Below are 27,951 nucleotides of genomic sequence, written 5' to 3' on the forward strand. Positions count from 1 at the left end.
GCGTTTGCAACTTTGGATAGTCACTTGTGATTTTGATGGTGCAGAACAAATGGCCATGACGCCATCTAGAAGCGAATAAGCCTGCTCGTGAAAACCGTGGAATCTGCATACCATGTGTCTCGTACGAGTACCTCTGGCCTGTCGAAGGAGGGAGAGGACGTCACTGGACTCGCACGCTGGGTGACCATGGCAGGTTGACCTGCTGGACTGAGGCTCAACACCAAAGTCAAAGCCCAGTCGCTCTTTCCCGTACCTACCTCACCTTACCTGCCTTATGAACATTCATCTGACGTTCGTTCTTGCCTTATGGAAAGCCAAGCCAACGGTCCGGGAAAGAGGTGAGGTCCTGCTGGTTCCATTCTTGCCTCCCGTCTACGTCCTGCCTACCTCAGCCGAGCCCCGGTCGGCAAGCACGTGTCCGATGTGCACCTCAGTGGGCGTGTTCCAGCTCCATCGTGACTTCCAAACCCCCCTGGCCAGCCACGATCAGTCGCCCTTGCCTTTGCCTGCCTTGCCTGGTCTTGTCTTCGCCTTCCTTGCCCTGCCTTCCCGTCCACCCCCCGTTCATTCCCTGCAGCAACTCGACGTCGCCTCGATTTGGACTTGGACTTCAACTTCAAATTCAACGACGCCCATTTGGAAAGTCTAACGCTGTATTCAGTCGTCAGAAACAGCAGCGACTCCCCGTTGATTCTGTGCGCCCGCATTTCGCTTATCGCGGCAATCTTCAGTTTGAAGCATCCGCTAGACGCAACAAAAGCAAAAGTCACCGTACAAGGTTTTTTTTCTCTCTCGCGCGCCGGCAGAAGGGCCTCGCCTTCGACTCGTCATACAGAGCACTTTCCTGTCGCATATCTGACATCCACCACCACAATATCGATCCAAGCTGGGACAACGCGCCCTGGAACGATCCGTTCTTTTTCTTCCCGCCCGCGAAGTCTCGACGCGAAACAACAGGAAGACCAGCCGAGTGCCTGTCACCCTTTACTGAAACACTCCTAATTCAGTGCACCTTGAAGCCGAGCTGCGATTCAGGAACCGGTCATCAGGTCCGCCCTGACCATTTTTTCCAATGTGAGTCGCTGTTTCTCTCGCATGTCGCAGCTCCAGACGGGCCCGTCACCTTCTCAACCCCGGACGTCATTACCTACCCCCAATCGCACCCAACCACCTTCTTCCCTGATGCTTGACCTGAGTCAACACGCGCCACCCACGCCATTTTCCATGAGATATTCACTCGAATCGCTGCCAATCTACCCGCCCGTCGGCTGGCTGGTGGGCATTGCAAAACTTGCGATACGTTGGCAGATCGAAGTGGGCATCCGCAGCCCTTAAGTGGGTGCAAACTGAAGGCTACAGGCGCAAACCAGGAGCATCTCACGTCCCATGTCATGTCTTTTATCTCGTCCGAGGCGAGACCTCCACTAGCAGATATCCGCACACGCTTGCTATCTTGCGCCATCCCCAGTGTCGTTATCTAAATAACGTGGCTTGCAACCTCCTCGTGTCATGACGCTTGTTGGAGCTTTCTACCTAGCGTTCGTTCAAATGGTGCTAATTTTGACCGTTGCGCGACAGAAAGATCAAACCGAGCGCGTCCACGATCATCCCTGCGCATCGCTGTGTCGCCGACCCAAATTCTACAGCATCTCATCCCATCCAATCTGCTGGGGGCGTTCTCGAACAGTGTGCCTCTGGCTTCTTCGCGCGACCTACCGGCTGTAGGGCCAGGGCAGTCCCTGACTTGCTTAGCGTCACAGCGAACCGACTTACAGGAACACGCGCACACACACACACACTCTCTCACACCTCACACCCGACTTAGCTTACCTTGCAGGGCCTGCGCAGTATCCGTACTACCACGGGCGTTCCAGCAGCCCGGGCCGTCTCCCAGATATAGCAATTGGATCAGTCAAAGACATTGCCACACCGCGGCAGACGGCTGCGAGTTCGTGAAGATATTCTGCTCTACATCGCACAGCGCGTATCGCATCCAATCAGCACGCCTTTCTCTGCCCGATGTTCGCAGGTTGGTCCATTGAAGCTGCGACACCTGGTACAGCACATGGTACAACGTACGTCCTATTGCGCGCATACAAATCAACGTCGTCGCGTCAATTGGACTGGAAAGCGGCAACGCGATCCAACTCCATAACGTCTGAGCACCCTCGTCCTCGTGGTCTTCGTGGTCCCTGAGGTTGGTGTCGTCCCCCCTGCTCTCATTCCTCCCAGGGTGTTTGGTCAGGGTATTGTACGCGGACAAGGGTTCGACTCTTTGCTAACGGTTGGCGATTCTTTGACAGGTACCGGTCCACCAGGCTATCTCAAGCCGCCCCTGTGTTAGCAGCTTCTTTACCTTACAAGCCACAAGGGCTTACGGTCTTCCCCAGGCGGTATCAACGCTGAAGCTACCTTAGACCCTCAAGATAGTGGCCTGCCAAACTCCATCTCAAGCTGTCGACGAAGCTTATTCTCACGGAATCTCACCGGTAAGTCAGCCACACCTTCTTTGGAGGACCGAACATCTGTCACTTCCCCTTCACTCTACCCCCTGGCGGCATGTCTGGCCCCGCCGTTCCCCCGTTTTCCCTGGCCGCCCTTGGGCACATTGTGGGTGTTTATTACCACTCAACTCCACGAACAACTGCAAGCGGTGAAGATGGCCTTCAGTCTAGACTTTTGCACATCACGCACATCCTCTTTCGACCACTGCTATTTTAGCATTTTCTTGGGCAATTCTCAAGCCGGGGGACCGTTCCGTCCACACCTCTCTTGCAGGCTCCCCTAACAGCTACCCACCCAATATTTAGCCGGGATTTCGCTTCCCACAATTCTCTTGGGTTCCTCTGTATCGTCCAATGGACGTCCCTTGGGGGCAGCCCATCACACCCCAGCTTCTCCTTAATAAATGTGCCGAGTGGTTCGCTGAAGGAACGTCGTCTGCTTGGGAGTTGGCGTTATCGGTCATCCTACCTGATTTTTTTTTAATCCCCTTCCCTTTCCTTTCTTCTTCCCCCCCTGGTCTTATTGGAGGCCCATTGCCAATCACTTCAGTCTCCCTGGCTCTGCCTAAATATCCGGCATTCTCTCCTGTCTCTCCTCTCCCTCACCATATCTTCCCTCGTTCCCAGCAGCGTCCGCGTCTCCTAACATACCTTTTTCTTATCCATCCAGGGTCTGCATTGCGTCATAAATCCATTTGTGCCACTCTTCAGCACGACAACCCCTGCTCAGGAACAGGCCCGTCCACTCCAAGTATGCGTTCCCAGTCTCAAGCCGCATCCCCAGCCGCTTGACAGATGTACTTTCTGGTTCCCCTTGCGAGACCAGACGTTCTTGCGATTACCCGTGGCAAGGCTGGCCTGCATGAACTAATTCGGAACACAGACAAGACCACAGGTCAGGTCCCCCAGCTCAACCCGTGGCTACCTCACAGTGAGCGGGACACAGAAAGCCTGCAGACGCATCCCAGGTTTGTCCGCACGGCCCCGGCGAACAACGTTCGACAAGCTCCCTGGTCCGTCCCCGGAGAATTGGTAGACCGTCACACTACCTAAACAGGATCAACCAGTCCAGTGCCTAGGGTTCCAAGAACACTAAGACCTTGCACTACACCACGCTACGGCAGCGCCCTTCAAGCCAGAAGAATCGTCGCCTTCCACAGCTTCCTTGCCAGCTTCCTTGACCCAAGCCGCAAGCCTCAATTCCGTGCATCGCTGGGTTTCCCTCCCCCTGCACAACGCGCCCACGTCCATACACACGTCCTGCAACAAGCAAACGCTGCAGAATCAAACCCACCCAAGACCACGGTCAACCAGCCTTGCGCAGATATACTTGCATCGTTACTGGCGACAAGGAACTGTCGACGCGTATCTAACACGCTTCGTCCTAACTCCCCAAGGTACGTGCTTTTCGTCCCTAATCTCCGTCTTCGTCCTCTCTATCTGTCATTATTTTTTTTTTCTCCTTCTCGCTCTTGCTCCCTGGCGCGCGGCAGCTCCAGACCAATTTCTGTCGTATTCCGATGGGGGTCCGAAATTATTACATTTCAAGATGCATCATCTGAAGGCCTGGTTGTTCGGCGCCTGCCCACATAGGGCTTCTTCGACGCCCAAGCGCGTCGTCGTTTCAATTTCGGTAACGTCCCATGTTGCAGTCTGCGCATGAAGACTGTCTGCACGACTCAACGCATCCCCTCTTGGGCCTCTTTCCTTGTGTGATTGCCGTCAAGGGTGTTATTTTTCTGGGGCTCACTGTCGGAACCCGGTCGCGTGTTCTGGTCGCGGTCGCATGAATTTGCTCCGATCAAAGTTCGGAAAACAAAACACTTAAGATGCTGACTTGAGTCGATTTGTAGCGAGCTGGGATATCTTTGTTTCACCCCGTCTCCAACATCGGACATACCTGTCCAAGATCACGGGTTAATTCTTGCTTCCTGACATCTGCGCGAACTGAAGTTCATTCAACGCATCCGTCGAGACGCCTGAACCGAATCCTCCCAACAAGGTGAGCATCATAGCAAGCTCCTTCCCAGTCTGCACAATACAACCAGCTGCTCTCCCAGCCATTTTGCTTGCCTACGGCTCTGCCTGCCTCCGCATCTATATGGTGCGCGTCTGGACACCAACTGAGTTGATGGGAAAAACCTTGACAAAAGTGGTGCGGGGAATGCTGCGCTGTTGGGCATCAGGATGACCATCGCCTCGCGGCGATCCCATATCACGCCAGGTTTGCTGGCACTGGACATCGAACATCCCCGTTGGGATGGTTGGAGTCAGGCTAGAGCCCAGGGACGCCTAGGACGACCTGGTTCAAGGTTCACTAGTTACAGATGACAGATGCTAACGAAGGCGCACAGAAACCCCCTCGATATCAACTCATGACTGTCAGAGCCATGGCGCAGAACAGGCAGCCCTCCGGAGGCTACAAGCAAGAGCCGGACAATGTAAGTTCCTTTCCCCTTCTCTTGTTGTCCTCCCACATATCCCCTTGCGTTGCTGCATGGCGACGTGATTACGTATTCCTTCTGTGGTTCCTGCCTTTGTCATTTGTTTTTCTTGTCAATTACTCGAGCTCGTTGGGGTGCATAAGGTTGTCTGCTTCAGCTTGACCGCACACCGGTCTAAGTTGTCTGAAGACTCGTCACTCGGCTATCTGCTGTGACGGCGAGTCGTGACAGGCGGCAAACACGGACCTCGCCAAAAGCTCTCAAGCGGGAGTTGAAGAACAGGTCAAACAAGGATAGGGTTTGAGCGACACGCATTGCTGGCATCGAGAACATGAGAGCGTTCTGGGATTTCCGTCGCTTCCAGAAGATCGCAACGCCGTCGCAAGCTTGACCAGGTCAGGACCCAAAGTCTGTGAGATTGGCAGGGTAGCTCCTGTTTCACCAATGACCGGGGCTGTCGCAGGCTTCATTGCATGAGTGGGCCCTTCCGACTAGCGTGCCACAGCGCCATTCCATTTTGACCCTTTCCAAAGTTGGGGGGGCAATTGGAGAAGGGCGGGCAAAGGGGAGAAAGGTGGTGGGCAGCAAGCAAGCCAGACCAGGGTTGGGCAGGGCAGGGCAAGGAAGGGTGAGTGCTACCCAACCAAGTTAAGCTCCGGGGGGCTGGTTGAACCTTGGGAAGCTCCAGAGACACGCTCGCGGTTCTGCTGGGAGTGCGAGGGATCGCAGTCAGGTCTCCGGAGCTGCCTACGGGGGCCCTCGCACAACGCAGCAATGTTTGCTTGCCTGCCTGCTTGCTTTTCCCCTTATCCCCTTGAGCCACAGCGACTAACAGCCTCCGTGCGGATGCTGTTCCTCGTTCCTGGTGGACGGAGCTGGGAGAAGCTGGCGCATGCGCGAAGCCAAGTGGTGGCTGGTCCGCTGGAAATGAGGTACACGCAGGGCCAAACGGCGGCCAACGGCTACCCGGGCCTGCCTATGTTGCCTAGTGCTGTCTCGAGTACAACGGGTACCAACCTTTCAGCTTTTAGCCTCGGTGAGGTTGGGCTTGCCTTTACCCCTCGTACTCGTCATGAGCGGCAAAGGGACATGGCATGCAAGCCCCAAAGATTTCTCTCATGTCCACGTCAGATGAGGAGGGAACAAAAAAAAAGAAAGAAAGAAAGGGCAGAGAGGCCAGCTAGCCGAAAGGAATCGGCTGAAGCAGAGCAAGCTTTAGGCGATGAGCTCAAAAACCACCGGAGGTAGTGTACCTTTTGCTGGCATGTCCTGGCAAAGCAAGATGAAGATGAGGTGACGATTGTGGAGATCTGGAGGCGTTGTGGTGGGGTGGCTTTCTGCTCCGCGGTGCAGCTTGTGGTGGGGCTGGCAACAGCTTCTCCAATCATGGTGACTGCGCGAGCGAAGCCCCAGCCGGCGCATCCATCTCTGCTTCGTTTGCCGTTATGATTCGGAATCGGCTGTCGGGGGGAGAATATCTGCGAGGGCCCAGTCTGCTCATTGATCGTATCAGCGAGAACCACTGCGAGCAATGGCGATGGGAGGCGCGGCAGAAAAGAGGCAAAGAGCAAGTCACGTTGATCCAAACAAGACGGTGGACAAGCTCCAGATGAAGATGAGGAGAAGCCTGTCCTGCACGTTTGTTGCCATTGTTCCCACCTACCATGGTAGAGCAACGGCGGCGAGGGTGACATGGCTAGCGCTTGTCGTGAGGAGTCAACGACCCCATCATCTCTGAGTTGGCTACCAGGAAAAGGCGTACCGGCGACATTCCAGCAGCTGGTCTAGCGGCCGTCTGAGGGCGTACTCAGTACGGCAATCCCGCATTGCTGGCTGAGGTTAGCCCGGGTTCCTGGTTGTTCCTGGGACGTGGGTGATACATGGGTCAGCGGCAAGGTCTCAAGTGCAGAGCCAGCGACGGCAGAAGGGCAAACTCCAGTGCGCAGCGCGGCGAGCAGGCCAGGCATGAGCAGCCAGGACAAGACCCAGCATCGCATCAACCAACATGGGGCCTTGCAAGCGGCAGCGCGGGACTGATGTCCCAAGCAGCCAGGATCAGTTGAGACCTGGGCTCCCACATGGAGCTATCTTCCCATCCAGGCACGACGCCGCAGCTCAGATCAGTTGTCACAGTTCGTTCTGTTCTCTCCCACGTCGTCTACCCATCTACCCTCTCTGCCTCACCCATGGGTTTCCACACCGCCTTGAGCCAAACAAGTCAAGTGAGTGGCCAGGCCGGTGCAGGGCCCAGATGAGGTGTGGTGGGGGGCAGGGAGTCGGGAATTGGAGTGCAAAGCTTTTTTTGGGGGTGGTTGGTGGCTGAGAAGCGAAGTGAGGACTTGGGGTGACTGGGACTTGGGACTGCCACTGCCGTGCCTTGGTCTGTCTGCCGCGGCCTGGTTTCCTGACTCCTCAGGCTCAGGCCTTCAGGACTCAGGACAAGACTCAAGACTCCAGACAGACTCAGTGGTCTTGGATGAGAGGACACCCGGCGGCATCCCGGTAATATCCTTGTCCGCTGGCTAGCCCCGGACGAGGGCTGCCTGATTGGGCAGCTGCTCCAGCTCGGCCCTGCAAGTTGGTGCCGCCATTGGTCATTTAATCTACTGCGGTACAATGCAGGAGACCCCTGTCACGTTTCTCCCATGCGCTGTCCCACACACCCTCTTTTCCTCTTTTTTCTTTTCTTTTTTTTGCTTTTATCTTTTTTTTTCCACTGCCCACCACCATGTCCACACACACCCCCTGCCCACACCGCACAGCACACAGCATCCACAGCACTTTCCTCACATCTCCACCGCGAGGCTTGCTGTTTGCACCCCCCAACCCCTCTGGGGCTGTCTCCCCTCCCCTCTGATTTAGACGAGGAGAGGAAAGGACGCAGAAGCAGCAGCAGAAGCCGCGCGAGAAAGTGGGTGGTGGACGAGAGGAGTGGGAGAAGGCTTGGACGTTCTCTGTCTTCCCGCTCCCGCCAATGTCAACGCCCACTCCCACCTTCAGTCCCAATCCCACGCCCATGTCCACGCCTCCCCGGTCGTTATATCCCCTGTTGTTCCCTTTTTTCTTCCATGCCTCTGCGAGTTGCAGCAAGAAAAGCATCGAGAAGCTCTCTGCCTCTGCTTTTGCATTTGCTGCTGCTGTTGTCGTCGTCGTCGTCGTCGTCGTCGTCTGCCCAAGGTCACAGGTGCGTTCGCAACCTTTCACGGCTCTGAACTCGAAGGTAGTTGCATCTGCGTGCTCTCTGCTATTTGCCGCTGTTCCTGCTGCTTGCTGCTTGCCTTGTTTCCTGCTTATACTTCTGCTGCATTTTGTCTGCCGTTCTGTCTGCTTCGTACACAAGTCAACCAACACGAGCGCGCACGTTCTTAACCCTAACAAACTTTTTTTTCTCTCCTCCTGAATCCTTCTCTCAACCATTCATCCATATTCCTCCTCTGCCGGGCTGGCAATTTGCGAATAACTCCTCATTCCATCTTTGCGGTTTCATGGTTTTCTGCGTTTCCTCCTCGAAGCTCGTCACCATACACACAAATCGGTCGGCGAGGTGTACATCCGTATGCCCTCGTCGTCTCGCCTCCAATTTGCCCCACGGCTGTGGTAGCGTAGCGCGTTGCATGGGCAGTGCCGTCGAGTTAACATCGCCCTCACCGTCGATATCTCCTCGTCCCCTCGCTTCGCATCGCATCGCCTAGCCTAAGGTACCGTACCGTTATATCGCCCCTTGTATTACCTTACATTGCACCTCATTCTACCCCGAACGTCCAGCAGGGCTTCCAGCTCCACTGCGTCCGCGCCCCCCTGACCTGTCTGGTCTGGCATCCCGTATCTCGAGTGAGAGAACAGTTCCCAAAACGCGCCTCCTGTCTCTGCCTTTGCCATATACCATACGCACTCATCATTCCCCATCATATATCCACTCCAAATCCTACCTTGCTCCAATGCTCAAATACCTACCCTGTTCCTCTCCTGCCTCCTCACTCGCCCATTCCCCCCGACCAGAGCCATCTTCTGCTGCACCCTCGCTCCGATCGCCATCTCTCCTCCTTCATGCTCCCTTGTCATCTCATTGCACCGCACCTTTCGTCTCTTTTCGTTCCTGTCCTGTCTGGTCGCGCCAGAAACTGCAGTACCTGCCGGTAGCCAGCCAGGTCCATTGCGTCTCGAAACTTCGGGTTCCGCTTCCGAGTATCCTCGCCGCGTCGTCTCTTTAACCGAAGCTGGCTTGATTATTCAGGGGTAAAGCATCAACCCCTACTGCCTTCCAATACCGCAATACCGCTACCCTATGTTTTCGCTTCTCCGATCTGGCGCTGTAGTACGCGACCATTTCCTGGAGCCCGAAATGTCCACTTTATATCAGAAAGGGGTCCCAAACTGGGTCTAGCACGCCTCACCCGCGCGATCCTCGTCGACATCCAGGGGATGAACACCACTTGGATGCCATGCCCCCAGGCCCCTGACAGTGTCAAGGAGCAAAAAATAAAAATACAGACGCGCCCTGCTTTCTTTGTTTTCTTCTTGCTGCTACCAGTCAACTTAATACGTCGAAGCGTTCGTGGATGAGGGACTAATGGGTCTTTTCTCTATGCAGCATCACCCCCACCATCAGCCCCAGGGTCCAGCACCTACTCAGCACCTGCAGCACCAGCAACATCCTCGACCCTCGAGCATCGTTCATCAGCAGCACCACCCGCAGGCTCAGTCGCAACAGCATCCTTCGTACGCGTCCGGCCATCCCATCGCCCCCGCCTACCAGCAGACGAGCCAGGCTTCCAACGCCCAGCACTCCCAGGACGGCCTTCCTTATTACGCGCACCCGAGCCCCTACAGCACCCCAGGAGCGACAAGCGGATACACTTCCGCTGGTGAGTTCTACCAACACCGAGACGTGACGACGAAAACGACGCGTCTTGACAGCTTCACAACAACATTCACTAACATTCGCATCTAGACCAATCCGACATGATGGCCGCCGCTCAAATGCCGAGACCACCTTACCCTCCTATGTCATACCACACGCCTCAGTCGAACTCGCCTGCGTCGGTAGCATCGCCCTCCCAACATGACCAGCACCGCAGCATCTACGGCCAGCCGCCGTCTCAGCCTCTCCAGCAGCACATGTACTACCAGACTCAGCAAGCGCACTACCCGTCCATGCAGGCGCAACCTCAACAGTCGCCGTACGCTCAGCACGCTGCCCAGACGCACCAGCCCATGTCCTCGCAGACCAACATGATGATGTCGCAGCAGCAGCAGCAGCAGCAGATGCCTCAGCACGCGGCACAACACAGCCAGCAGCAAATGACCAACTCTCCGCGCGGCCACATGAAGACGGAGCCCCAGGTGCCTCTGCAGCTGCAAAAGCCTCAATCGACCCCCATGCAGCACGCTCAGCACCCCCAGAACGGCGCTGCTCTCAACACTCCTACCGGTTCGACCCCCGGCGGTGTCAACCCCAACGCGGCCCCCGGCCCTATTCCGGCTACCACGCCCTTGGTCGTCAGGCAGGACCAGAACGGAGTGCAGTGGATCGCGTTCGAGTACTCTCGCGACCGCGTCAAGATGGAGTACACCATCCGCTGTGATGTTGAGTCTGTCAACACGGACGAGCTTTCTGCTGAGTTCAAGACGGAGAACTGCGTATATCCCAGAGCTTGCTGCCCCAAGGACCAATACCGCGGTAACCGCCAGGTGTACGAGACGGAGTGCAACACGGTCGGATGGGCCCTCGCCCAATTGAACCCTCCTCTGCGCGGCAAGAGAGGCCTTATCCAGCGTGCTGTGGACAGCTGGCGCAACAGCAACCAAGATCCCCGGCTCCGAAGCCGTCGAGTCCGCCGAATGGCGAAGATGAACACCCGGAAATCGGTCCAGGGCGGTCCCCATCCGGGTGCTCATATGGGCGGCCCCAGCCCACCAGGGATGCCGCAAGGAGCGGGTGGCATGGGTCCCGCGGGTGCATCAGCCAAGATGCCTGGAATGAACATGGGTCATATGCCGCACGCCAACGCTCCGGGTGGAGGGGATGAAGTCGGTATGTTTCACCAGATGTGATTAAAGCCCTCCGCATCTGCAGCGTTTGCGAGCCCAGTCGTTGTCTGTTGTTGATTGTCGTTGCATCGCACATACACACTGCCCGGCATCCCCCCTAAAGATCGTTGATTATGTGATACCTTTCCCCCCTTCCTCCTGTTAGCCGTGGTCTAGAGCGACACGAGCACATCACACAAAACACATACAATTTTTTACCTCTGTGCCTTTACCTGCATCTACTATTACTCGTCAGAAGTCTTGGGAATGGGTTTGTTACATTTTGTCTTTTTTGCGCTTCCTGTCCGTATAGCGCCGGCTTCCTTTTTTTTCGGTCGCATCAAAGCAACTGCTACTTGATACAGCAAAGCTCGCCGCGGGTTGAGAGGGATTTCCTTTTCTCTTCGGCACAGATCTGTACATTACCATAGTTGCTGCACGCAGTTGCTGCTGTTGCTGTCGTTAGTCATATGTTCCCGAGCTTGTCGGGCAACATACTGCGGTACTCTTAGAAGAGACACCGGCAAAAAGTCGCATTGCTTAGCGTTTTGCATTCACCCTTGTTTTGCGTCCCAGCCGCGCATGGCTTTTCTACCACTCCTATCAAACGGACGGGAGGGAACTAAGCTCTTGCCATGGCACCTCTGTACCGCAAAAGCAACCCCCTCAAATCCCTTTGCTGTCTTGAGCGTTTCGCGTTGCCGTTGGTTCGTGTTGTCAGGGCTGCCGATCAAACATGTTTACCCCTCCCACTCCGCTCAACCTGCAGACATCTCCGAAACTCGTTTCCAACCCGTCATTGCAACGTTGGCTGACTTATCATGACTGACTAGGCGATGGAGAATACGTTGATGAGCACCACCATCACCACCAAGCCCCGACCGGCCAGTCGGGTGGCGACGGCGACGTGAGACAGTCGCAAGTATTCTCCGGTAGCTACGGAGGCTATCCGGCCCCCAGCTCCGGGTCCATGCCGCACATGGGCAGCTCTCATGGCGGAGCCATCTCCGCCCGTCGCCACAGCCGCAGCGAGAACGACGAGCCCGAAGATCTGTTCCCCAACATCCCTGAGGCTAAGAAGCGCAAGTTCATCCTCGTCGAGGACAACGTCCGGGGCTCGCGCCTTCGTGTGAGAGTCACGCTCGATGGCGTCGATACCAAGGAGATCCCCGACTCCTTCCGCAAGGGAGCTTCCGTCTTCCCTCGGTCGTACTTCCCACGCGAGATGCAAAGCCCGCCTCCCTCCGCGACCGGGTCCAAGTTCTTCATGGAGGATGCTGATGAGGAGGATGACGGCGTTGAGGAGACTGACGGCCGCACACGCAGAGCCCGTGGTAACAGCAAGGCCATGGTCAAGGTGCCCATTGGTGAGAACACCGAGGGAGAGGTTGCCATCCCCCGAATGAGGAAGAGCGTGAGAGGCAAGGAAGTGCGTCTCAACGACCTCGGATACCGGATGGCCTGGCTCCAGAGCCGAGTCTTCGCAGGTCGCACTGTGTTCCTTCAAAGAGCCCGTGAGTATTCCAAGGCTGTGTCGAACATCACAAGACTAACATCATGCAAGTGGACTGTTACCGTAACAAGACTCGCTCCGCGATTGAGTCCATCATGCAGGACGTCAAGACCCTTGCGCCGCACTACGAGACGCGTGTCGGCAAGCGGAAGTGGAACGAGAGAATGAGAAAGGGCGAAACCGATGATTAAACCAAATCGGCCACGACGCAAGTCGCAATACGCTTGCCAAGTATTTATCTGGTCACGCACATAACCGCGCCGTCCTACGAGCACAAACTTGACATCAGCATTCTCGAGCGAGTCCCCTCATCGAACCGATTCATACCTTTTTCACTGCTTTCGTTTTTATCTCGTTTCCGCGCATCGTTAATACCGACGTCTCACGACCCTTTTGCGACACAAAAAACAACCACTCTGTATCATACGTGCCGATCCGACAAGTTCATAAAGGAGGCTGCTAAGGAAGAGGAGATACCAACCGTTTGGTTTTCTCATATGGTGATGACGTGACGATGAACCCCTTCAATTTTCTTTTTCTCTACGAAGGATGAAAAAAGACGTTTGCTTTTCAAAATCATTACTCGTTTGAGGAGGTTCCTTCCTCATCGGAAGGTTTCTGTTCTGCGCCATTTTTGTTCATTGCAGCAAGCAGCACACGAGCTTTGCTACGACGCCTTGGACCACGACAAGACATGAGGCGGCTTTTTACTTTTCATGGCTCGACGTTTCTTGCATTTTCCCAACCTTGGGGATGAGGTTTCCTACGTTTCGGCGGTGCGAGGGTTTGGAGGTGGTGGACGGTGGGTGAGGTTCGTTTTTCCTCCTTCGTCTATGGTCGGCTTCTTGGTACATTTTCTCAAAAAAAACTTTTCATGCTCTCGCTTTTTGTTGCTTTTTCGGCAAAGGTCAAGTTAGGGATTTTACTCGTGGAGGAATATGGGGATTGTGGGCTTGGGTTTCGGGTTTCAGGCTCTTTTTCTCCTTCGGTTCGGAGGCGTCGGAGAGCGTACTTGCTGGTAAGATATGCTTCGTCCGGCGGCGGCATGGAGGGTGTGACCATGGTTCATAGATTTTTCTTTACTCAAGATTCTTATTTTTTTCGGTTATCTCGTCGCGTCTGTGCCTCACATGTGTTTGTATGAGTGTGCGTGCGTAAATGGCATATCAGTCTTGGTGCCGTGATGGACTGACCACACACCCCTGGAGGACATGCAGTTGGCTGGGCACAAGTTCACGAAATGTTGGTAAGGTCATCGCGGCTTCTTGGAGATCTGTCGTGCGGATACATGCCGCACTTTATTCGCCTGTTTCCATGACTCGCGCGTGCACCACATATTGTTCAGAGTTCATCTGATGTTGAGGTTTGTCGAACTCTGTGGCATCCTCACCCGAGCTTGGCTTCTCACGATATAGGTTGTTTGTCTGAGATAATCTAGCACATACGACCATACCCACTGGAGAACTCGGGATCCCGTCCGCTCTCCTATAGATAAGCCAGTGAGGGCTGGAGTAGTAGTCGGGTCGGTGACGACCGGCGAATGCCCGGTGTTGTATGTATTTTTGCTCTCCTCTCTTCATTTTTAAGAGAGGAGTTTAATAGTAAGTTGATGATAAATATACAGCCTTCCTCGCACGGTTTGGGATTGGTGTATGTTCTTGATGACGGAAGATCTCTATGCTTTTACTCTACATCGCTGCCGCCTATGTGATCACTCCATCGAAGCCTCATCCTTTGGAGCTCTCTCTCCTCGTTGGAAGACAAACAAAGCCTCATCTTTTCCGGCGAAACTCGGCAGCGGAATTTGCACTACCTTGGTCCACTCCTTGTGTTCCCTCTCCATGTATTGATCCATTGTGACGCCTTTGAATCCCGTGTACCCGTTCCCGTTCTGCGTGCCAACGACCGCAATAGTGTCGCCCTCGTACGCCTCAACCAGGCCCCTGGTGAATCCACCCTCCTCGCCGCCCGCCACACCACCGCCGACGACGGGGTACACAAGCAGCAACGCGAGGTCCCTGCCCGACTCGCGTTTCTTGAGCCACTTGACGCCGTCGGCGATCTCCGTGTCGGAAACCCAGTTGACGCGCCACTCTGACTGCATGTTGTCTACGGGAAACGCGGTGACGCCGTAGAGGCGCAGCATGAATGTCCAGTACCCGTTGCCAGACCCCATGTCGGCGACGGCCCTTCCCGCCAAGAGAGTCTTGAGAATGGAGAGGGCTTCGTGGGAAGGTGTGGCACAGCCGAAGTGGTGCATGAAGATGGGAAGGACGTGGTGAGACTGCATGCGTTTGGCGGAGGAAGGGTGCGGCCCAGCCCATTCGAGATTCCGGCATGACCACACCCAGAAATCGAGATAGGGGTTCGGTGGGCAGGAGGTTGCCTTTTTGCATTTCGGGACTGCGAGGGTGGTGGCCAGGGATGGGTGGATGTAGCGGTGGGCGGTGAGGTGAGAGGCGATCTCGAAGCGGAGGGAGGACTTTTTTGCGTTTGAGAGGAACGATTTTAGAGCTGATGATGTAAGAGTTGTCGGGAGGAAGATGGAGACGTAGGCCTCTACGTCAGCTTGAGGAGGAGGGTCGAGCTGAGGGAGGTGTCAGTTTATTATTCGGCTGTGAATTCACCATCAGCGCTCAAGAGATGAGAACATACAGGTTTCCCCTCGTCATCACGATACCACGCATGAAGACCGTTCTTCCCCCCCATGTTCACGATTTCCTGAACCTGGGGGAGACGAACCGAAGTCATGGCATGATAGACGTAGGTGTCGCGCCTAGGGTCGATGCCGAAGGAGAGGTTGACGGTGGAGTAGAGGTTGTTTTGGGCCAAGAGCTGGTTCGCTTTCTCGTGACGTTCTCTGTCTTCCGCGTAGGCCTTTGGATCAAATTCGGGTGCGCCTACGCAGTGCACGAATTTGCCGCCCTTGGACGACATTTTGGGCAGTTGATTCTACAGAGTGAGATAAGTAAATATTTTGACGTTATTTTGTTGCGTTCGTCATGAGAGATTTTCAGAAAAGTTTGGCCTCTATGGAACCGAGTTAGCAACAAGTTTCTCTGCAGTGACAATACCAAGCTTAGAACCCACTGATATGAATATTGAACGGATCCTGCATCACAGATCTCGGAGCGTTGCAAGGTTGTGATCCGGAACGTCGTTTTGAGAACACGCCGGGTTTTCGGGGCCGCATTTTCGGAGCGGACGGATGTCGTCATTGCATTTCGCTGAGCCTCACCCACTTTTTCCGGTACAGTGAGAGGCGTCGGCTGCACTGTGAAGGTCGCGAACGAGCCACGCGAGTGGTGGGGAAATGTCCAGTGACCCCGGGCTGTCAGGTTCGTACTGTGCGCTTAACCTTACCTCAACCGGCGGAGGTAACGGAATGGAATGTTTGGAGAAACAAAACATCTCTCTTTTGACTTCATTTTCAAAGACTTTTGCTACTCGTGCGAATGGTGAATGCATACAACGACAGTAGCGATCACGATAATCACGCTGGATAGAAAGGCGTTGCGGCTGCGGTCTAGCTGTTGCTGCGAGGTAGCATTCGGTCCAACATGACATGGTTGTTCTCACTTCTTGACCACGAAATCGACGGCTTTTCATCATATCTCAACCCACGTGGAAGCCCATCCATCATCTGCTCCGAATCGTGAGCTGGCCATCCAAAACGTCTCGATACCTGCCCTGCTTCCCAGGTCATCGCCGTGCCGAATTGCCTGATCCGCTCGTCACCATGTCATGACTCGGAAGTCGGGAACAGGCATCGGGCCACCGACACCGCAACACCGCTGCGCCGGACACACAAACATTCATCCGCTCCCTCGGGAGTTGACCGCGGTCGAGAACACCAAATTTCTTTGCCGGCCTCTCCCCCACACAACCCAACCCCGACCCTCCACAATCCTCAGGGGTAGGGCCGATTCTGCGGGCACAATGCGGGGTGCTGCATACCCAGCATCCAAGCCATTGGGCCTTTTTGGCAAATTTTTGCCCCGGTTGGATGCTTCTTCAGGCCTTCGAATGGCTTCGCTTGCGGTGACGTAGTTCCACTGCACCAAGCTACACTACCCCGGCGGCTTGGTCTCGTGGCACGATGCTGGGATCAACCATTCATGCTTGCCATGGCTTCATCTCCAGACCCCGTCTTGATGGACGACCCGGGGGGCCCAATGTCCGACCTTCTCCCGGTCCCGCACCGGTTGTAAAAAGTACAAAATGCCCGCCTGCCTCCGGATCGGCGTGAGGTTCGAGAGAACGGTCGTTGCAGCGTCTGCTCGGAACCAGTCGGCACTCACCCCGTAAACATCTACCACCATGACCCGACTCAGTCTGCTGGCCGCCTTCTCCACGGCTTGTGCCACGGCATCCGCCCTCGTCCCGAGACAAGCCGTCCCGGGTAACGACACCGGTGCCGCTGCTCCCACTGCCCAAGTCAAGAATGGCTCGTACTACGGCATTTACAGCCGGTCGTACGACCAGGACTTCTTCCTCGGCATCCCTTACGCCCAACCTCCCGTCGAAAACCTGCGTTACCGCGCTCCTCAGCCCCTGAACTCGACCTGGGAAGGCACTCGCAACGCCACAGAGTACTCGCCGCAGTGCTTCGGCTATGGAAGCGACACCTGGGTGCTCGGAAACTACGTCTCGGAGGATTGTCTGACCATCAACGTCGTCCGGCCCCACGGCGTTTCACCCGATGCGAAGCTGCCCGTCGCCGTATGGATCCACGGCGGTGGCCTGACTAACGGCGGTAGCTCCGACCCGCGGTACAACGTCTCCTTCATCGTCGAGCAGTCCGTCCGCATGGGAACCCCTTTCATTGCCGCCAGCATCAACTACCGCCTGCATGCTTGGGGCTTCCTCTGGAGCGACGAGATCAAGGCCGCCGGCGCGGGAAACCTCGGTTTCCGCGATCAGAGGTTAGCTTTGAGCTGGGTCCAAGAGAACATCGCCGCTTTTGGAGGTGACCCGGAGCAGGTCACTCTCTGGGCCGAGAGCGCTGGAGCTCGAAGTGTTGGAACGCAGATGCTGGCCTACGGAGGCCGCGACGATGGTCTCTACCGTGCGGCTATCATGCAGAGCGGAACCGGCTTGGAGACGGACTTTGGCGAAGTTGAGTCGACCACCAACACGTGGCAGGTCTACTACGACACCATCGTCAACAAGACCAACTGCACGTCTGCTGCGGACACCCTGGACTGTCTCCGTGGACTGCCAGCATGGGATCTGAGCGATGTCATTAACGGCACCTCCAGCCCCTCCTTCAACGGCATGGCGGACGGCGACTTCCTTCCCGCTCAGCGTTCAGAGCTCATCAACGCGGGAAAGTTTGTCCACGTCCCCATTCTGATTGGCGCCAACTTCGATGAGGGCACTCAATTCGGACAGAAAGGCATCAACACCACCGAGCAGTGGGACTCGTACCTCCGTGCCCAGGGTGCCAACAACGTCACCATCGAGGTCCTCTCCGCCCTGTACCCTGACATCCCCCGCGTCGGCCTCCCTGCAACGCTCGACGGCCGCCCCACGGGCGATGAGGCTGATCTGGGATACATGTACAAGCGCGCTGTGGCCTTTGGGGGAGACCGTGCTCAACATGGGCCAAGGCGATACTGGGCGCGAAAGTGGGCTGAGGCGAACCAGACAGTGTACTCATACCACTTCAACGTGCTGGTCAACGGCATGATGCCCTCCGACGGCGCGAAGCACTTCCAGGAGGTCGTTTTCGTTTTTGATAACACCGACGCCGTGGGCTACAAGACCGCCGTCGCGGTGGACCCGTTCGAGGGCAAGCCCGAGACGTTCAAGACACTGGCTGATATGATGTCGCGCATGTGGGTTTCGTTCATCACTAAGGGCGACCCGAACTACAACGGCGTCACCAACACGACTTGGCCCAAGTATGACGTTGAGAATCCCTACAACATGGCCTTCGATGTCAATGTCACGGGTATCGCCTATCAGGAGCCGGACACGTACCGCACGGAGCAGATTGAATATCTGATCCAGAAGTTGTGGACTCAGGAGTAGTGGGGAAATACATGGATATGGAAACCTAATGTTCTAGACGATGGACGTAATGTAATGGATCCATGATAATATAGGAGTATAATACCCCAAGAAAATATCTCTTGCTGCCGCAATCTAGGGAAACGCTGTTTCTATATTCTGGCTAGCTCCTGCCAACTGGCTCACCCCTCGTCCACTGTCAAACTTTGTGAACATGGCACTGGCAAAAGAAGAGCCATGGGAGAATCATCAAAGGGTTGTCAAATCGTACAGCTGTCGCCAGTTTACCCACCTATAAATGAAGTACTTACTGCTCTATAGCTCCCTTCTTCCGATGACCCAGTCCGTACAGAAATACATCAAGTTCGAGGAAAACTCACCTTGCTCGCGGCCTCATCCTCAAGCTTGCCTCGGCCGATTCATGCGTCGCCACGCTGGCACATACTCGTCCCAGCGGGGGATCTCTACCACCCTAACAATGGGATCAGTGTGGCACCATTCGCATCCATGTGCATAGGTCTCGCCATGGACACGACAATCTCGAATATTGACGGTTGGACGCCCGCGCGAAGGCGTGGTGCCAGACCCTGACGAGCCTGAGGGAGACCGAGGATCCGATCCGGACGTTTGATCTCCAAGGCCCATGGCTAGCTGATGCTGAGCTGAGAAAGAGCTGGAGGAGGCCTCAGTCCGCATCGACGTGTTAGTACGCGCCGGACTTGCGGCTTCGCTGCCGGATGCACCGTAGGCGGAAAGTCGCAAGGGAGTCGTGGGCGGTATTTCCGGAAGCGCGTGCTTAGGTGGAGGTGTCGGTGCCGGCAACTGACCCTGCGTAGGCCTCTCCTGTTTTTGCCTAAGTGGGCTCTTGGGCGGCGGTTGAGGAGGCTCTTGAGGGCTGCTAGGGGGGCTATATATCGAGCCGGTTACGATGCGTGGATCGTCCTCCGAATCTTCCTCAGAGCTCACAGACGGCGAAGGTGCTGCGAACCTCACGGTTTTGGGCTTGGCCTCCCGGACCGCCGTCACGATCTTGTTGCTGTGGTAGTCATTGAGATGACAAGGAACGCTCGCCTCCCCGTTCGACTCATCAGACTGCTGTCTCCTGAAGCGCGGCAACCTCTCGTTCGCCGCGTGGCGAGTTTGGTTTCTACCCTCCAGTTGATCGTACGTGGCCGGCTGACTCTGCCGAGGGTATGGGTGTTCCAGTGCTTGCGGGTGTATAGACTGACCCGAGTAGCCGCTGGAAGCATGCGAGCTGGTGCTTGAAGGAGAGGAAGCCCGTCTCCTGGGGCCGCGTAGCTCTGGATCCTCATCGCTGAGCGGACTCACCTCTCCATTCGCGTACGTGGCTCCCGAACGGGGCGATCTTGGAGGGCTGCTAGGAGGAGTTGACGCAGGATAGCTGAGTCGTCTTCCGGGTGTTTGTTGAGGCATCGGGAAAGGCTGTTGCAAGCGGCTGCTGTCATGCTCGCCGTGATCAGTCTGCGAGAAAGATTCCTGCCAAGTCTGGGCCCTCTGCCGAACCCGTGTGTTCTCATAAGATTGATTTGGGCTTGGGCAGTCACCGCTTATACCGCACCATATGCTGAGTTCGTCAACAACACTTGACACATGCTGGTGAATCACGGCATCTGACGCCCCCAAACTTTCGGTCCACTCAATCGTCTTCTCACGCATCAGCGCAGCTTTGGCGGCGAAGTCTGGGTCGGGTCTTCGCCTGTCTTTGCATAGACGGCACTTGTCTGAGGTGAGGCAAAAAATATGCATGGTCCTGAAAAGCGTATTTTCATAGAACCGTGTAAGGCTCTGTGCCGGTTGACTGTTGAATGGGTGCTTCAAGGATGACAAGAAGTTCTTCATGGGACTCTTCAAAGGACTCTTCATGGGACTGGAGGGAGTCACAGGATGGGCCGCTGGCAGAATAAAAAGAGCAAAAGGGGGGACGTCAGTCGCATTGATCGTGGTGTCCCAGCCGTTTTGCTGTCTGTATGACCAGTACGCTTTTAGGATCTGGGATGATGGCAAGCGTGGAATAGGACGTTGATTGCCGTAGTATCGCTCCGGGTCCTCGGTGTACACGTCGACACACTCGTCGCAGAAACCGATGATAGCATGGAGCGAACGTGTGTGTTTGCAGAGGCTGCACTGGCCACTCGATCTCTTGGGACATTTTTCGGTGCTCCATGTTGAGTGGGCGCAAACGGTGTAGAGAGTTTTGGTTTGCCAGCACATCTTGAGAGTTGAAGAGAAGAGGTGGACCTGTTTTATGTGAGAATGGACTATTTGGAGGACTTGCCTGGTATTTTCAGAGTCGAGGATAGAACTTATTGTGAGGTTAAGAACTTAGAAAGTGGTGGAAGATGATGTTGAAACTAATTGAGAGGGAAGTTTCTCGACCTTGTCTTGTCTTTATCTTATAGTGTAAACAATGTATGTGGGATAAAGATCAAAGACCGGTGTCCAGCCATTGTTCTAATGGTACGTTCTGGTAGATACAGAAACAGGAGATTACTACAAAGATATTGTCTGCATACACTCACTTAGGCCAAGGCCTTTGTGCACGTTATTGAGTGGGCATGTTTCTCGGGCTATAAGGGGGCTGCACTTGCTGTTGTTCTGCGACAGACATGGTTGTTCTGTTTGGGTTTGCGGAGGGTTTTGGCAGCGAGAATTGTTTTCAGGTTTGCTGACCGCCATCGAGGTTTCGGCAAGGCACTTACATCGGGTTGGGTTAGCATGGCTTCACTACCACTAATCCAATGAAACCGTCGCAGCTTGAAGCAGACATATTGCCAAAGATGATCCCCATGAAAGTCGTGATAATTGTACTATTCTAGGTGCGGTGCTCAAAGGCCCATTCTTGGGTTCTGTCCAAGCGCATGGTGGAGGACGTCGATCGAAGCGACTCCCCTGCGCGCAAAGCTGTCGTTTCCAGGCCGCATTTGCTATCGGAAACCCGCTCCATACTAAAATACTACCCCGAAAGCCGTACACCTTCTTACAAGCCGTACTTCTTGTCCTTGTCGGCGATTGGGAAGTCCTTTCCGGTGGTGTTTTTGCTACAAGGGGCGATCAGTTAGTTTCAATCAGGTCGACGGCGGATGGTTTTGGAATACTAACTATTGGCCTCTGATGAAGTCGCTGATCTGCTCGTCCTTCGCCTGCTCTGCGGCACTCTCGTTGTCCTGGGGGCCTTGGCCGAGAACCTTTTCTTGGAACATGTCGACAGCTGGGAACAATATTAGCTTCCGCGATTCGAGGGTGCAAAGGAAAGGTGTGGGCAAGAGAACTTACCCTTATCAAGACCATCCTCCTGCTTCTCGCTCTCACGACCACCACCGGCCATGCCGTTGATCTTGTCCATGAAGCCTCCAGACTCTTTCTTCTCGGGCTGCTGCTGGGCCTGGGACGAAGAAGAGTCCTCCTTGTTGCCGGTGAGCTTGTTGACGAAGTCCATTGTAATGATGTTGTGCGCGAATACTACGATATGATTTGTATCGGATGCGGGATTGAAATCGAGTTGAATGCGGAGGGAAAAGTCAATTGAGGACGAGCGGGATGGCTTGGCTACTTGTAGTAGAGAAAGGTCGCACGAGAGAGAGACAGTCAGACATCAGCGGCGGGGGTTATCGAGACGGAAGGGTGGCTTAGACTGGCAAACCCAGTAGCACCTCCCTCTCGACCAGTGGAATAAGTCTTGGCAAGCACCATTTCTTAGGAGCAGAGGTCGAGTCGCGATGCACCACGCGCTTGTCCACCCGCCCGCTCATCGGTGGAGTTACATCATCAGCTGGTCAGGGGCCACTGACGCAGGCTAGGTCCCAATCAGCACAGCGGGCAGGAGCACAAAAAGCTGGCAGACACAGCTGGACGTGCGTTTGGGAGCGAGGTTCGTCCTTCAAGTGCCAAGAAACACAAACAAGCAATGAAGCTAGGAGGTGAGCGCACATGAAGCTAGCCCACGCTTGGTGACGTGATGTCCACCCATCCCCAGCGAGTTCAGCTTGCTTCGCCGGAGGCCCCCCCTGCCACACAGTGTAGACCCCGCCAATCCTGTCGTTCCAGCTGATCTATTGGACGAGTACCGTCGGGACCCATTTAAGGCCAAAATCAAGCTTCGGCGCACCGCCACTACGCCACATGTCCGCGGGGCATCTGTGGCTCAATGTTCTCTGACTTCACCGGCTGAGTCAATGCTGCTGACACTTGGACCACAGCTCAGTCACGCCGATGACAGCGCCCCGCCATCCCGAGCTATATCATCGTGACGGCGCGGCATTCTTACAGTTGTCGCAAACCCTTCCACCCAAGGAAACCCTCGCAGTACACGGCAACGGTCAATATGGGCGACAAAAACGCCACGGATATCCTCCGCCGACCCCTCTATGGTGCGCTTTCTTGCGAACGTCTACCCCTCCATCCCCCACTGACAATGGCACAGTGTACGACCTCCCGGCGGAAGTCCTGACGACACTCTCCCTCAAGCCAGACGCCGCGATCCCCGACCACTCGCCTCCCTCTCCCCCGTCCAAAGATACATCCGGCTCTGATCTCGTTGGCTCTCAGGCCTGCTCGCTCTGCGGGCTTACCTTCTCCACGGTCCTCGATCAGCGTAGCCATCAAAAGTCCGACTGGCATCACTACAACCTCAAGCAAAAGCTGCGCGGCGCGAAGCCTGTGACGGAGCAAGAGTTTGAGAAACTTATTGGAGGTAATGCGCCGTTGCACTTACCCTGCGCATGCGAGCTGTGCGACTGACTGTCGGTAGATCTCGACGAGAGTCTCTCTGGCTCAGACTCCTCCGAATCAGAAGACGAAGCAAACGACCAAGAATCCACACTTACAGCATTGCTGAAGAAGCAAGCTAGACTAGCCGACCAAAGGAACCAACCCGCTCTAGGAGAGAACGCCGACGATGACGAGGTAGGAGGACGGCCCGGAAACGGCAAACCGCCACTGATATGGTTCACCTCCCCGGTTCTTCCGCCAAACACATACTTTGGTCTCTACCGTGCGATCCTCTCAGGAGAAGAGCTTCGAGATGAATCAAAGCTGGTAGAGGTGGTGAGGAAGAAGCAGCTGGATCCCATAGCCATCCCCAGAGTGCCCAAAGACGGCTCTGCGCCGTTACCAGCTGTGGCTTACAAGGGACCGCACTTCTTTCTCTGCATGATTGGCGGCGGTCACTTTGCCGCCATGGTCGTTGCCCTTCCGCCACGACAGAAAAAGTCTGCGGGCGCCCTCAACAGAGAGGCTACCGTCCTCGCCCACAAGACTTTCCATCGGTACACTACTCGTCGCAAGCAAGGTGGATCGCAATCAGCAAACGATAATGCAAAGGGCGCCGCACACTCAGCGGGCTCCAGCTTGCGTCGTTACAACGAGCAGGCTCTGGTCGAAGACGTACGAGAGTTGCTACGGGAGTGGAAGGGATTGCTGGATACCTCAGAGTTACTGTTCATCCGGGCCACCGGCGCAACCAACCGACGCACATTGTTCGGTCCATATGACGGACAAGTCCTGAAACACAATGATACGAGGTTACGGGGGTTCCCTTTCAGCACGCGGCGAGCTACCCAAAACGAGCTAATGAGATCATTCATTGAGCTCACGAGGCTCAAAGTCAGAGAGATCAACCCCGAGGACGAGGCAAAGCCCCGGACAGAGACACCGACACCTAGCAAAACACCAACGCCGAAGCCGACGAAACCAAAGTTGACGGAGGAAGAAGAGACGGCGTTGCTTCACACGTCGCAGATCCAAGCTCTGATACGCCGCACCAAGCTCCCTGCTCTGTTATCCTACCTGAAACAAAACGACCTCGCACCAGACTTTCAGTTCCAGCCTCCCGACCAAAATTATCATTCCCCAACACCACTCCACCTCGCAGCACACCAGAACGCTGCGCCTCTAGTCCTTGGTCTCCTCACTCGGGGTGGCGCATCGCCGCTGGTCACGAACAAGGACGGCAAGACGGCCTTTGACCTTGCGGGAGACAGGTCTACTAGAGACGCCTTCCGAGTCGCGCGCTCGGAGCTGGGCGAGGACAAGTGGGATTGGGACACGGCACATGTACCGTCACCACTGAGCAAAGCAGATGCCGACAAACGGGAGGAACGAGAGCGCAAGGAAAAAGACAGCAAAGAGGCCGAACGCCGGAAAGCCGAGGAGGAACGGCTGCGCTCCGAAGGGCCCAAGGTTGACGACAAGAGAAGGAAGGCTGCCGGCCTGGCATCGGCGCAGCCTAACAAGTCAGCACAGGAGAAGAGGGAAGAAGAGGCTAGGGGGCTGACGCCTGAGATGCGGATGAAGCTGGATCGGGAGAGGCGAGCCAGGGCTGCCGAGGAGAGACTCAGACGTATGCAGGCGGGCGGATGATGATGATGATGCAGTCGCGTTGTGTTTGGTATGGATTAGACGGGTCAGTTGCGCTCACCTGCGACGGCGACAGATGGAGCCACTGAGCAACACTCGCTAGATGCTCTTGGAAAGTTTAGCACGATAGACTTCTTACTCAGGTACACTTTGTAGGCCATGAAGTGATGAGGAGTCTTGCTGGGATCGTTATTCAGACCGTCGTTGTCGATGTGAGGCGCCTCGTATTGGTGATACACCTCAGCGATTCTCATCCCCTGAGCTGTCGCAAGACGAAGTGGCACGACATCGTTTGAGACAACAGAGCAAGATAATGGACCGATTGCTACGAACGAGGAGATGAGCCTGCAATTCGCTCCGTCACAATCGACATGGCAATCCGAGACACCAGTATGGAATTCGGGAACTCATGTCGCCATCTGTAGGATTCTTGGGATATTCTACAGAGCCGGAAGCATGCAAGGCAAGGAAGGTGCCATCTACACACGCAACGAAGCTCACGTCTGTGCAAGTTCACATGCAACTTTACGTTACCTCGTATCTGTCCATAGCAATCCTCCTGCAGCTTTGCGCAAAGCCACTACCAACGTTCATGCAGGCCACACGAAACTAGTCGGCTCTACGTTTGCTTATTCCTCCGAGTCTTCAACTCGAACCCGATCTTACCGGTGAATCGACTTTTCACAGCCACCTCCTCAAAAGCAATGCTCCTGGTAGACCCAGAGATCTTGCCCACACGACGGAACATTCGACCTTTGCCGCTTGGATGTCATGTCAGGGGAACGGATGCAACGAATCACCTTCGGAACTCGACCGCGAGAAAGAAGCATTGGATCGAGTCACTTCCCGCGGCCTCCGCAGTAGCGCCCAACATCTCAATGCTCCTCGATGCACCGACTTCCCAGCCCTCGATACCACCAAGTACAGGGAAGATTTTGACAGATGATACCACTACCACCATCACCAGATTTGTCTCTAGTGTAAGTAGAACGAAAGAGCCTGAACCAACCAGTGACCCACGACACCGCCTCCCCCAAGGAGAGGCCCGCTCATATCGCGGCAGATCGCCCTCATTCACCGAGTCGATCTCCTTGGCCAGGGACCCAAAGGCAAACAGAGTGCCGTCTTCACAGCCACCTCCTGGAGTACTCAGGAACAAACGGCAAGGAGGGGGAAGAAAACCATGGCAGAACCCTTCTCTTCGCAGTGCCGTCGTGCTCAAGGACGGCCCCGCGTCAGATGGCACCCACCCGCTGGATGGAGGGGGACTGGGGGAGGGATACCATAACCACCAACAGCTCAGCTCGTGTCATGGAACCAAGCCAACCCCGCCCCCACCGACCGACTTCCTTTTTTTCCTGCTCTTCAACCTTTTGCTAGGCTAACTCTGGTCTTTTGACTCTCCACAGTCGAAAGACTACCGGAGGAAAAAGCAAGCATGCGAAAGAGGGCCAGAGTCGAACCCGTTGGCCGTCATTGCCGTCCGCGGTCCGGTGGGCGGAGCAGCCGGGGAATTTTCTCTTTACTCGAGCTTGGAGCCAACAAGCTTCACAGCCACTGGTCAACGTCACGGTAGTAATGGTCGTCATTGCATGAACTGTTCGGAATGAACATTATGCATGTTTGGCGGGGTATAGCATCGAAGATCGGAGCCTCAAGGAGAATTTCGTGAGTTCGGATGAAAAGGAACAAAACGAAAAATGAGACGAATGGGATAGCCCGGACTAGTGTTGTCAGAAGCAAAGTGGAAAAAAAGGCATGGTAGGGAAGCGTTGATATTGGGACGAACACTTGACTCGCCAACAAACCGAAAGGCCTCGCGGCATATGGGTGTCGTCTTCTATCCGTACGTGTCTCTCTCTCTTCCGAAAACTGACGGCGTGTGAGACAAGGCGGCCATCGAACGACTCTTACCACAGACACAGAGACAACGAGTTTAGCCATAACTAGAACAGAAACCCATCGTATATGCGGTTTCAAACAAATTCGATGCCCATCTCGGACATCGCCAGTGAGCCGCAAGGTGTGCAAGTTGGCGCGAGAGTCGACTAACTCGGTAGTTGATGGTCGTCCAGAACTATTCATGAAACGTGGGCAGCTGTCGACAGAAGACCTCGGGCAATCATTCGTTCCCCTTTCGCAGGGGACGGCCCAGAGGATGCCTTTTTCGGACATCAACGACAACCCTTGGTCCACCACCGTCAGGGTTGCACCGTGGAAGGCACCCGTTGGGGTGCTGAACACCGAAGGGATAGCCCCTGTAGCTTGCCCGGCCCTGGCTCCTCCCCTCTCCGCCAGCAAGGCTACGGCGTGTTGTAGCCATCACGGGAACTGGCGATTTTCGGGCTGGATGGTCCGCCGCAAAAAGGGGATCCGGTGGGCGAAAGGTGAGAGGCACGCCCGGCAACGGAGGTGCACCGGTGAGCCAACTCTCAAAAGGTGAATTTGGGCCACCCCCAATCCCGGCTATTCATTGTTTGGACCCTCCAAAGTGCCGAAGAAACAAATGTAACCTTGGCTTCACCAACAACGTTGCTGAGAATAGCTGCGCGGTGGACCGCTGGTGAGCCATATGGCAAACTGAGAACATCCGGGCCATGGCAACGGAACCAGGCGATCTCATGATCGGGACCGAGCCGTGATTGCGGTGTCTCTTCAAGGCCCCGTTTTTGGATGCTTCGGTTTCCTCATTGGGCCTGCCAGGGATTGACCCAATCTGCGGCATTCAATGATCGACGAGAAGACGGGGCGGTAGCGTGCGCTCTGGGGAAGAAGGCAAAAGCACCGGAGCTTTCATCAGGAGTATTGAATTGTATATCCAATATTTCATCTCGATAACCACCACCTCGTGGACAATGAGATGACTGTTGCGGTCTGCGTCGTCGTCGCGTTCGGATATCGGCCTGAGAAGGGAAATTGGAGTTATTCAACTCTGCTTGCTCTAGAGCGGTGAAGGCGTCGGATCCTTCGATTGACAAGAGGAGGACTCGATGACCAGGAAGACATGTCAATTCCGCGGAAAGGATGGCGCGTTACCAAAGCGCCGTTGTCTATGAGCGTCAGGTAGGCA

General features: G+C 55.3%; 6 protein-coding genes across 6 annotated transcripts; 4 read left to right on the forward strand and 2 right to left on the reverse strand.

Annotated features, from left to right (window-relative positions):
* Window positions 1-2,019: 2,019 nt before the first annotated feature.
* Window positions 2,020-5,245, forward strand: CGGC5_v011195 (uncharacterized protein; the record flags this gene model as incomplete). The annotated part of the gene is made up of 11 exons (XM_066152496.1): window positions 2,020-2,075; window positions 2,233-2,246; window positions 2,304-2,339; window positions 2,391-2,489; window positions 3,175-3,255; window positions 3,388-3,517; window positions 3,572-3,901; window positions 4,358-4,420; window positions 4,458-4,506; window positions 4,859-4,945; window positions 5,180-5,245. The coding sequence occupies 11 exons, from the start codon at window positions 2,020-2,022 to the stop codon at window positions 5,243-5,245; spliced, it is 1,011 nt and encodes a 336-aa protein (XP_066008076.1).
* Window positions 5,246-9,533: 4,288 nt separating this feature from the next.
* CGGC5_v011196 (uncharacterized protein) lies at window positions 9,534-12,682 on the forward strand (the record flags this gene model as incomplete). Its single annotated transcript, XM_032028697.1, has 4 exons — window positions 9,534-9,813; window positions 9,900-10,982; window positions 11,812-12,492; window positions 12,543-12,682. The coding sequence occupies 4 exons, from the start codon at window positions 9,534-9,536 to the stop codon at window positions 12,680-12,682; spliced, it is 2,184 nt and encodes a 727-aa protein (XP_031891264.1).
* A 1,520-nt stretch (window positions 12,683-14,202) lies between these two features.
* On the reverse strand, window positions 14,203-15,428 carry CGGC5_v011197 (uncharacterized protein; the record flags this gene model as incomplete). Its single annotated transcript, XM_032028696.1, has 2 exons — window positions 14,203-15,078; window positions 15,147-15,428. 2 exons carry the CDS (start codon window positions 15,426-15,428, stop codon window positions 14,203-14,205), a joined length of 1,158 nt encoding a protein of 385 aa, XP_031891263.1.
* Window positions 15,429-16,811: 1,383 nt separating this feature from the next.
* On the forward strand, window positions 16,812-18,527 carry LIP4-0 (Lipase 4; the record flags this gene model as incomplete). The annotated part of the gene is made up of 1 exon (XM_032028695.1): window positions 16,812-18,527. One exon carries the CDS (start codon window positions 16,812-16,814, stop codon window positions 18,525-18,527), a length of 1,716 nt encoding a protein of 571 aa, XP_031891262.1.
* A 2,977-nt stretch (window positions 18,528-21,504) lies between these two features.
* CGGC5_v011199 (uncharacterized protein) lies at window positions 21,505-21,963 on the reverse strand (the record flags this gene model as incomplete). Its single annotated transcript, XM_032028693.1, has 3 exons — window positions 21,505-21,565; window positions 21,627-21,735; window positions 21,801-21,963. 3 exons carry the CDS (start codon window positions 21,961-21,963, stop codon window positions 21,505-21,507), a joined length of 333 nt encoding a protein of 110 aa, XP_031891260.1.
* Window positions 21,964-22,848: 885 nt separating this feature from the next.
* Window positions 22,849-24,884, forward strand: CGGC5_v011200 (VMS1-like protein; the record flags this gene model as incomplete). Its single annotated transcript, XM_032028691.1, has 3 exons — window positions 22,849-22,894; window positions 22,948-23,217; window positions 23,275-24,884. 3 exons carry the CDS (start codon window positions 22,849-22,851, stop codon window positions 24,882-24,884), a joined length of 1,926 nt encoding a protein of 641 aa, XP_031891543.1.
* Window positions 24,885-27,951: the final 3,067 nt, after the last annotated feature.

Source organism: Colletotrichum fructicola (genome assembly GCF_000319635.2).
Source record: "Colletotrichum fructicola Nara gc5 chromosome Unknown KSG_Nara_v1_contig06, whole genome shotgun sequence".
Classification (NCBI taxonomy): domain Eukaryota; kingdom Fungi; phylum Ascomycota; class Sordariomycetes; order Glomerellales; family Glomerellaceae; genus Colletotrichum; species Colletotrichum fructicola.